At 30.8% G+C, this 11,768-nt stretch overlaps 1 protein-coding gene across 1 annotated transcript in view; it reads left to right on the forward strand.

The window, feature by feature from the left end:
- Positions 1-867: 867 nt before the first annotated feature.
- The window catches only part of Smp_196370 (putative voltage-gated potassium channel), a gene marked incomplete at both ends in the record, with an annotated part of 83,142 nt that continues 72,241 nt past the window's right edge, over positions 868-11,768 (forward strand). The window contains 2 exon segments of the mRNA XM_018794972.1: positions 868-874; positions 8,308-8,538. Coding sequence (XP_018649331.1) covers positions 868-874; positions 8,308-8,538 — 238 coding nt within the window.

The following is an 11,768-nucleotide window of genomic DNA, read 5'->3' on the forward strand; positions in this document are numbered from 1 at the left end:
GTATTCAAAATTTTTTTAATGTTAGTTTCTTCATTTAAAATGTTTTATTGGCGAGACTATAATTTATGGACGAACCAATAAGATTTATGATAACAGGTCTTGAATTTTGGCGTGAATTTAATTAATTCATTTAGCTAAATTTAGTTTCGGCATTATAGCTGGTGTCGATGCATGAAGAAATCCTGATATCTTATTCCTAACCTTAACCATCAACTGTAAATAATAATCTTCATTCCTCACACTGATTTATAACCCTAATTTAGCCGTAGTATGTAGGTGGACATTCTCAAGTTATTTTTAGCGTCTCTCAAAGGTCATCTATAAATTATAGTCTCATCTTTCTTTTTTTATTAAAATAAACTTGGTTATAAAAATTACAAAATTATTATTTGAAATGGCCTTGTAACGATCCTTTAAACATTGCAGCTGCCTTTCATCAAAAAGATATTGTATATAGCAAAAGGATTAGCTTTCAAACGATTTAGTGATGAGTGTGAACTGTTGAGAATTTCACACTCAAGATAACGTAACTCAATACATCTTGATTTTGAACACTTTCTTGGAATTCATTCGATTTCAGACTGACTCGATTGTCAAATAATATAGCTATTTCTGTCCCATGATGGGAATATATTCATTATTATTTAAATCGTGTAAAAAAAACGTGGATATAGTTAAACAGACTTAAGATACTAGACGTAATCTGCAGTTTTGTATTTATAAGAAGTTAAATTACCCTAGTGTTGATATTAAGGGCTGTATTCGACTAGAGGGACTCGAGACTTTAATTATGTATGTACTACTTCATACTAATTAAATAAGTTTATGGTTTTTTTTTAATTTAGTAGCTTCGATTTAAAAATCACTATGACAAGTATGTTGAACTAGTGAGTTTCAAATAGATTAAAGCGCTTGTCCCACATTCCACCGCAGTTGCCATTCAACTTTTTTTCATTATCATTAGAGCTTTGCACTTCTTATACATTTGATATACTAGGTGACATTTAATGTATATGATTTTTCAAACTTTAAAAATCTAATCAATCTATGAATATACTATTTTATGTATCTGAACACTTCTTTCTTGACAATAACATATGACTAATATACAGACTGGCAATAAGATCTGTATAAACCATTGTAATACATATTACGTTCTAGTTTATTTTATCATTTATGGTAGCATTGAATAAATGTCAAGTGTTTGAAAAATAAAGAAAAATTATACAAAATATGAATATACTAATGGGGACTATGTTGTTCTTGTTTGGATAGATAAACTTTAAAATCATAAACTGAATTCCATAATTCATAGTCTTATTAAAAAAGGGATATTTAACGTCATAATGTAAGCTGACATTTTACATTTACAACATGCCAAAGTATGTTTAAATAGGAAATACTTAAAATCAGCCTAAATTATCCAGAGAATCTACATAATATGAAGTATAAAGTATGTCGCTTCACTATTTACTTAACATTACTATTGTAGACTACTTTTTAAAGAAAATTCCACGGACATTTCACAAACCGCAAGTAATAATAAACACGCTTGTAAATAACAGTATGATATGATGGAGTCTTTTTCTTGATTACAGTGATAGATTAAAAGTTTATGTTAGCATAGTTTTGAAGTTTGTCTTATGTTATGTGCAGATTAGGTCCACATTATGCTTTTATATTGTTAAGTAAAGTTATGTAAACTTCCTAACCACACAATAAATGTGTAAACTGTTCAAATTGAAAATGCTTCTTTGTTGTAAGTAACTATGAAATTTTTCATCTAACTAATATATATATGGATGGTAGCTAGCAATGGAATCCAAGATGAGCGTCATGGGACTCGAACCCACCCACGTTATCTATTTAGCTACTGAGTCCTGAATATCAACTCTGGGATTCAGGCACACCCAGATGACGAGTCTTCAATGAGGCGAAACGTACATCCTGGATTCCAATGCTAGCCACCATCTATCTTCGCCTATAGTGCTTGTGACTTCAGGCAATATCGAGGCAATCCGCATAAGGTATACAATATGTAATCTTAAACATTAATGGGAAAATTCAAACAAGCATAACAAAAGAAATTTAATACATAAATTTTACATTGTTTTATTCCGACCACTTTATTTTTATTAACCCGGCTATGTAACTGCTCAGAGTCGGTTCATCAGTCTTTTGTATCACTTTTAATTCAATAAATCATTGTTTAAAAAAACGAAATATGTGCATAAATCTCTCTGAAGAAATATCAAAAACCCATGCAAACATGTCCATTTAATTAAGAATATACCTGAAAAATTTAAAGGTTCAGTTCAATTCATTATCAGTAAACACAGGTTCAAATCTGTTTAATTACTTCACTAGTCATACGAATGGAAAAAATAATCATCCCACTTGGATGACTTGATGAGTTTACATAAACCAAGAATGACAATAAACTTGGCATTGTCTCCTTGAATCTTTTATCGATGTTTAGGATTACAATTGATCAGACTCTTATTGGTATATGTACATACTCTGCGTATTTCCGTGATATTGCCCTAATTCATAAACATTATAAGCAAAGATGAATGCAGGTATATCCAGCTGACGAGTCCTGGATTTCCCTGGTAGCCTCTATTCATCAAGAATGACAATATTTTAAGAATCCAGTGAACTTGTTGTATTCAGTTAATTTCTCGTCAACGTTTAGAATAATTTGAATTTCCAAGAAATTAATTAATACAGAATACATTGGAAAGAGCACGAACAAAAAGATTGAGCAAGATAGCATAAATCCATTTTGTTTCATTAGTTTCTTATTAGCTGTTTAAAGCTTACAATATTTTAATATTATAATTAACATAAACTTGAAGGGGTTTTTGTGGAGATTTCAGTATTTTCATAGTTGAAAGCATGATCCAATTGAAGCGAGGCGAGATCGTGGATACGCACTGCTGAGGAGTCTCACAATAGGGCAAAAGGGCTGTCCAGTGCTTCCAGATTTTCCGTGGTGGTCTAACTTCAATTGACTCATGCTTTCAGCCATCATAAACTTAATGTATAACAATGAAACTGGTTATATGTGAAATCGTATCGACACGTTGGAGGGACAATTCAGATAAATATAATGAAATTAAAAAGATTTAAAGTGTTGCAAATACATTAGAGAAGATTCTTGATCATCGAACATTATAATGAGAGAACATAAATCTAAAAAATTAACTAATTATGTAATAAAGGAAATAAGAATAAACTGATTATCATTAAGAATAACCTTAGTTGAGATCAGTCAGTTACAAAAAAATTATGAATTTGAGAAAAGTGATGTAATCGAAGTGAAAGGAAGTGGTTTCGAATGTAAATGAACTTAAGAATAAATCTTTCGACTATCTTTCTTAATACTTAAAATGATAATATGACAAACATCGAAGAGATTTAAGAAGAACAAGACTTTTAAGTTAGATATCAGATTACAACTCTTTAGATCAAAAAAAGGTCAAAGCGGTTCATTTGTTTTTGAATAATAAAATTATTCACTTGAAGTTTAAGCCTTCTAATTACTGAGACCCAGTGAATTTTTTTTGTGCAGAATTTAATCCTTTGCCCATCACTTAGGATGTTTTCTCTCCATTTTTAGCGGGTAGTATGTTATTGAACTACGAAGACCATCTTTTCCTCAGTGACTGGGATTCTTGAGAATGTACTTGGTGAAGAATTATGAGTCATATCGTCAATTTGACAATTCAGAGGAGTTTAAAAGTTTAAGGAAGAAAATATAAAATATTTATTTTACACTGTTGGGAATTACAAACATGATCATAATGATAAAATATCAAGATTGTTCGTTTCTTTATGTTATGTACTCTAACAAGACTGATCCTAATTTACAAGAAGACATTTAGATGACATTTTTGTTATGATGTTACTGGAAGGAATATAAAGCTGAATTTTACTTTCGGCTTACACAAAAATTACTTTTGACATATAAGCTTTGAAATACTTTTGACATTTTCTTCTGTAAGCCTATTAGTCTATAGCATGTATTCAATCGTCTCATTTGACATTCGGCTGTCAGTTGAACAAGAAAACTTTTTTTCAAAGTATTACTTTGGATTCCATTTTTAGCTCATAGTATGCTATTGAACTACGAGAACTATCTTGTCCCCAGTGACTGAGATTCTTGAGAATATACTTGACAAAGAATTCTGAGTCATATCGTCAATCAGACAATATAGGAGTAAAATATTTATTTTACACTATTGGAGATTATAAACACGATCATAATAAAAAGTATCAAGATCGCTCCTTTCTTTATGTTAAATACTCTAAGAAGAGTGATCCTAATTTACACGAAGACATTTAGATAACATTTTTGTTATGATGTTACTGAAAGGAATATAAAGCTGAATTTTACTTTCGGCTTACACAAAAATTACTTTTGACATATAAGCTTTAGTTTACTTTTAACATTTTTCGTCCTTAACATGTATTTAATCGTCCTATTTGACATTCGTCTGTCAGTTGAACAGGTGTGACTGAAAAATTAAATTCTGGATATTTTTCTTTAAAAAAATTATCCCTTTTATTATGTAAAATGTATCAAATTCTATGCCAATTATTTTCTCGGTTGATTGTTTTGTCTAAAGGATAATTTAAGTCGATAGAAGTTTGCCTATGTACTATCTTTGACTACAAATTTGACATATAGAGTCAACAGATAAAAGTTAAGTAATTCTATGACTATTTATAGAGATTATGTAAATGGTGGTAATGGCCTAGACTAATATCATATGTCAATTAATTATTGAAAAAATTCTCAATTCCCTAGAGCACATCAAAAATTTTTAAAAATGGAAACCGTGGAATTGTACAATTTTTGCTTTAAAAAAAGTCATCTTAGGTTCAGCATTAAAGAGATATATTTAATGTGATTATTTATTGGGTAATGTGGCTTTTTTTTTATCCAAAAGGCTCCTGCATATAATTAGAAGACTTGAATACAAGGTTTTCAATCATGCGAGGCAATAAGTAACTTTTAACATTGAGATCAATAGCTTTTATAGTAACTTTATTACTTTCAGAGTTTCATACTCAGTAATTAAAAAGGAAACCTCCGCAGACATTTGCTACATCACGGTTATCAAAACTGTTATTACGTAATATGTACAATGAGTAAATTTGAAATAGGGCAGTAATATTTTATGGAATGACAACAGTAATTATGAATGGCTAATACAGATTAGTGTGATGTTTTGCTGAATAAAGACATAGAATTTAATTTTGCTTAACTCTTGAAGAAATTTTGAAAATCTGCAATAATTTTGTATGCTTATCAGAGTCAAAGAACCAACCAAATCAGTAGACATCCATGAAGACACAAAACAATGTGATTTTTCCTCTGTTTTAATTTTCATTTTTGTGGTTAACGCCTTTATTCAATATTCAATATTTGGTACAATATAGAATTCTCAGCACATAGTACTTCAACAAGCTTCCTTTTCTTATTTCTTGATCGAACCTGACGAATAATACTGAGTGATTGCCTGTTAAATGTTATCAGTTTAGGAATCAACATCTGAATAATGTTCATTCTTTTCAATGAATATTACCAACCACCACAAAATCTCTGATTGTAATTTTGCATAAACTGTACTACAAAACGCCTTAAATGTTTCATAAACGTACATAAATAAGTTATGCACTTAATAGACATAATGATGTTTTAAGACAAACAAGGAAACAGATAACTTTTAGGGATATGTATATGGTTGGAATAGGTAACCCAGACAATCAATCAAGCCACCAGGCATTTAACTGTTAGTTGACACAAAAATGAACAACAAAGATTATATCCACAAGAATATTTTTTTAGTATGCCATATAAGAATTTATAGAATTCATTTATTTTGAACTTCAGCTTTATGGGAAGCCACAATTTTTTTTGGTTTTTATTTTATAACTGTCATTTGTCCTACTAAAATCATACTAGTTTCTGAAACTGTCGTCAATGTTTAATTATAAGTCAAATTGTTAATGGCTTGTGAGACACATTCATTGAATAATGTGTTACTTACTTACTTACGCCTATTACACCCCAATGGACCGTAGGCCGCGATCAGCATTCTCCAACCCACTCTGTCATAGGCCTGCCTTTCTACTTCTATCCAATTTTTATTCATTTTTCTCATGTCTGTCTCCATTTTTCGGCGTAATGTGTTCTTTGGTCTTCCTCTTCTCCGTTGGCTTCGAGGATTCCGAATGAGGGCTTGCCTTGTGATGCAGTTGGGTGATTTCCTCAATGTATATCCGATACGCTTCCAGCAGTTCTTCCTGATTTCTTCCTCCATTGGATGGAATCTGGTTTGTTCTCTCCCACAGTAGGTTGTTGCTCATAGTGACTGGCCAATGGATCCGAAATATTTTGCGCAGACAACTGTTAATAAACACTTATATATTTCGGATGATGGCTTTCGTAGTTCTGCAGGTTTCCTCCCGATACAGTAGAACTGTCTTGACATTTGTATTGAAAATGTTATTTATATTCATCTTTTTAAATAATTAGATTGCTATGGAAACCATGATGAATCGTTCTATCTGAATAAACCTGAATAATTCTGTAATATTTTATTTTTAGAGAAATGTATATTTCCATTTGTCATATAATTCTTATTGAGACAGAAGGTTTGTAGAGTTTGTTCTTTTTGGGGCTAATTCACCATAGAGACTGATTTTTCACTAGACAACCAGTGAAAATTCAAGAGTAATGAATTGTTATTTCATCCCTTTATGGAATTTCTGTGTAGGCCACATTAATAAGTCTGTCAGGTATTGTACATAGATCTTTCTGGTCTCATAGAAACCAGTGAGTTGGAATCCAGTGATCTACATTTCCGTAACTAAAATAATTATCACTGTTTGGACTGGTTGATGCTCGTATACGGTCTTGGACTGACTTAAATCGAAAATACAAACCACTGGATACAAATCACTGATCAAAAACCAATGTGCTCAACATAGTCTGTTAAGATTCTGGATCCAGTTCTCAACGAAAGATTGGCAAAAATTACTGGGGATTTCGGTCTTAAGGTGAAAGCGATCGTCAATGCTTCTTAGTTCTTAATACATGTTTAACCAAAATTAGTTATAATTTAAAGTATCTTCAGAAAAATATCTGACATATATTGATATAAATTCAGGGTTAAATGGCTAAGAACTGTGAATCTAGTCCTATTGACTTCAGTCAAACATTAGCCATCTAAATGACAGTGATATATCCTGAGGATTACTTGTTATTATGATGTGGCCAATCATCTCAATTAAAAAAAACAACTCTGGTTTTTTAATAAAATGAATTCTTTTTATATAACTTAGTTTGGATTAATTGTATTAGATTAGTTGGCTTATAGAAGGATTATATTATTTCTCGTATTCTCAAAATCGTGACTGTTAATACACAAGAACAAAATGTTCAGTTTACCTTTACTATTAAGCAGTATTGCCTATCATTTGTCGTTTTACGGAACTTTTTTTCGTCTTTGTGTTGGATCAGACGTTTGTAAGGTATATTAAGAAAACATGAGTAGTTAGAAAGTATTTATCACTATTCATTTATTGCATAGCATAAAGCTTAACAAATCAACAATTTATCATCTATGCCTACTACATAATTCTAGTTGATTACGGTTTATATTATTTATGTGAATAGAGTTTATACGATTTAATCTATTTCACTCGGATACGCGTTTTAACATTATTATCAGAAGGGGTTTTGTGGAGATTTAATATTTTCATAGTTGAAAGCGTGAGCAATTGAAGCTAGACCACCAGGGAAAACCTGGAAACACTGGACGGCCGTTTCGTCCTATTGTGGGACTCCTCATATATTTAACATTAACTTAACGTTTAAGGTACTTAGATCTTGTTAATAGTTTATTTTTTGTCTAGCTGATAAAATATCTAACTAGTGTTGGAAAAACGTAGGATTTCAAGTATGATTAAACAAAAGTCAGTATTCATTTTCGCATCTAGGTCTTATCATGTTATGTATGCTGTAAACACCTTCACATGTGGAAAACGTTTGGTTAAATGACAGTTAGTCTTAGTCAAATGTAAATGACAAAAATGTATCAATCCAGCCATATATGTTCCGATTAGTAAGAAATAAATATTGAAAATCATTTCAGCTTGCACGACCAGCACTTAACTATCAAACTTTTCACAGTCCAATTCCCTCCAGAATATTTATTGATATAACACAATGTTTCACTTTTATCCATAAATTATAATTAGCTGTTATCTATTCTAATTTGTTTATCATTTCAGATGCAAATTTTGTACTTGGTAATGCACAAAGAAAGTATTATCCTATTGTTTATTGTTCTGATGGATTTTTACTGTTAACTCATTATTCAAGAGCAAATGTCATGTCACGTAGTAGTATATGTCAATTTTTATGGGGTTCCGAAACAACACCAACAGTTCGTATGGAAATCAATCAAGCATTTCATAATCATTATGAATATAGAAATAGAGCTGTATTTTATACACGTACTGGTAAGTGAAGTGACCGATGTATGAATATACGTTTTTAATAGATGAAATATTGGTAATTCATTGATACTTTATTCATATAATTTTAAGAATAAAATTAAATATGTTCTTTTTTCAAACAGTAAACACAAACAACAAAACCAGTCTATTGTTTGAGGAACTGCCCCTCTGATGTATTGAAGAAATTTCTCATTCTGCTGAAAAGGAGATATTTTTATTCCAGGTTTAAATCAAATGGACGACTATAAACTACTGAGCAGATTAGTACGTTGTCCTTGTGATGTTTCAAATTAAAATCTTTGTTATGAGTAAAAAAATTTGAATCAAATGTGTAGTTAACGGAGTCAAGACTTACTGAATAATTTAGCAAATGAAAAGCAATCAACCATAAGAAAAACATATACTATCACTCTTACAATCTAAAAGGATATAAGCCAAATAATCTCTTTAATTTTAGGTGAAATACAGTTTGCATGACATCAATAAAACATACATAGAAGATAAAACTGTTGAATGAGTACATATGAATGAGCACATATGTCAATAAGAGACTGATCAATTGTAGTCCTAAACAACAATTGGGATATCCAAGCACACAATTCTTTGGGTAGTTTGACTTTTGTAAATAAATGTAACATTGTAACCCCAACTATTTTGGATAAAATCTAGGTGTAAAATTCATGAACAGTATACTATCTTAACAATAACTATATAACAAAATGAATCTTAGGAAATCTTTTCATGATTAAAATGTTGAAGGTTGAGCATATTAGAGAAAGTAACTTTCAATGCAGTTGTAAACAACCAATTTTTTATGTGGAGTAATGTTGATGAATTCATGTGTTTCATTTGTTAGCATGAGTACGCGTGTATATTCATTTACATTGTATACTTGAAAGTTATGCTCTTTGAATAATTTATGGTCATAAAGAAGGACAAAAGAAACTACTATCTACTTTCATTTCCTTAATAAATATTTCTTTCTTTCTACTACATATAGCAGCAAATCACAAATTCCCTTAACTAATCCAGTGTTTCTACAATTTCCAGCTAACGAATACATTCAATATAAAGCAGTCGAATAGAAACGAATTGGTCACTAGGTGATGAACAGTGAATAAAAATTGCGTTATAAAACAAATAAACGGGATTCAGTCACAAGCATCAGGAGGAGTTTTAGGATCATTTAAGGGACTATGGTAATCTGAACACGATACAATGTCTGTTCATGGTTGCCTACTGGGAACAAGTTTGAAAAGCGAACGAAATAGCTATTCAGTTCTCGTTGGCTTTTAGTGTTTTTCCACCCAAAATTTTTAAAAAATGTGCAAAGGTCCTCATAAAACCTTCTGTGTAAACTCGTGATTATAATATGTAGTAGTTGGGCATTCCTACTCTATAAGCATTAAAGCCAATTAAGGTGATAATGTAAATGTAATACATTTAAGTGTTACAATATGTTAATAACCAAAATTGAATGGTTTTAATCATTTGTAGTAAGCACTTAGAGATTGTTGTTTCTTATGTGTGATGATACTTATTAATGTAACCTAATTCACTTCGATTATGAATTCTTGGATTCTCAAATAACATTCCTTCAATCTAAATACTAGAAATTATATTTTAACGTGCTCAAACAGGTTTCAGGGCCTTTTAGTTCGTTAAACATTTCACTACAGTCAGTCAGTCAGCTACAATGTAGGACCAGGAACATATATGCATCCGTTCAAGTTGCCACACATCATTAACATAACAAGATGAACACCAAATTTACTTCAATGGTAGTAACACTTAAAAGACAGATTGTGTATAAGGGTATATAACAGGAAGAAAGAATTAGTTCGTAGAAAGAAAGATATGAAGCAAGTTTAATATCATGGTCTAAGGGAAGACAAAGAGTGTAAACACCGACTCCATTGTGATCGATTCTGATACATGTCACCCAGAGTCACCAACCATCGGTCAAGATAGTCACGTGAACCCCAACCAAGTATTCTGCATCTACCAACATGGCTCAGACTAGAAGTTAGTGACTTTAAGCACAGATGCCACGTTTTGGTTTGGCCACCCCTAACTTTCTTCCAACCATCCCCAACAACTTCACTACAACTGTAAGAAAGTTAAAATTGATGAACAAACGATAATCTTTAGATCGTGTTCCTAGTGTCTGCTAGACGACTTTGCTGACCCTTGAAGTTTCAGCATCACAAGATTGATTACAATATAGCGTTTACTTCAAAGTTCGACACTAACTGTCACATATGATGAACATTTTGTTTAATCACTTACTGTATTATAGTTAATAACTACTAAAGACTATTCAGTTCTTTCTAAATTTCATGGTTTTAGCAGTTAATATCATTCTATAGTTGAAAATCACCACAAGTTACAGAATCATGAATTCGTTTTTGTTAAGAATTCATTAGTGTTTATTTGAGTAGAAAGTAAAAGACCACACTAAAGTGTTTATAAAATAGTTTATTGTTTTTCTTTTTTGTGAGCATTTGAAATTATTCATTTAGACAGGTAAAAAACTCTGTTAATACCATCAGTATAGTTAAAATATAAAGCCGAAATTATTCTTTCAAATCTGTACCGATTATAAAAGACTTAAAGTTCAACAGGAAGTCAACATTAAAAGTAGCATATGGAAATATAAATAAATTAATGAAATGAAAAACAAAATATTTTGAAATGGATATAAACAATTAAAACAAACATCAGAAGGGGTTTTTGTGGATATTGTAGTAATTTTAATAGTTGAGATCATGAGTACTAAAAGACTAATATTTGGACGAAGAATATTCTTTTCGAAAAATTCTCTGGCCAGGTGGAACCCCTCAGTAGTGCGCATAATGCATGTAAATTTAGGATTGTCAAACCAAATAGAATAAAATTGTTAATGTTGATATGACTCATATAGAATGTTAACTTGAATCTGTATATATATTAAGTGGAAAATTAAGATCTGTGATCAGAATATAAATATGGGTCAGATAGGGTGAGAGAGATATATGATAGTGCAATTACAATTCGATCAAGTGGAAGACTAAATTGTGTGAAAAATTAGTGAGACGTAATAAGGAGGGATCAATGCAATGTGAATGAATCATGTCTAGGGGGGATTAATAATGATATTTAACCAATAATAATAATAATAACAAAATACAAAGATTTGTGAATAAAGATAAGAGATACTATATATACATTTCAATTTTGTTCTCTAGGATTTT

The sequence above is a fragment of the Schistosoma mansoni genome, chromosome 1, assembly GCF_000237925.1.
Source record: "Schistosoma mansoni strain Puerto Rico chromosome 1, complete genome".
Classification (NCBI taxonomy): domain Eukaryota; kingdom Metazoa; phylum Platyhelminthes; class Trematoda; order Strigeidida; family Schistosomatidae; genus Schistosoma; species Schistosoma mansoni.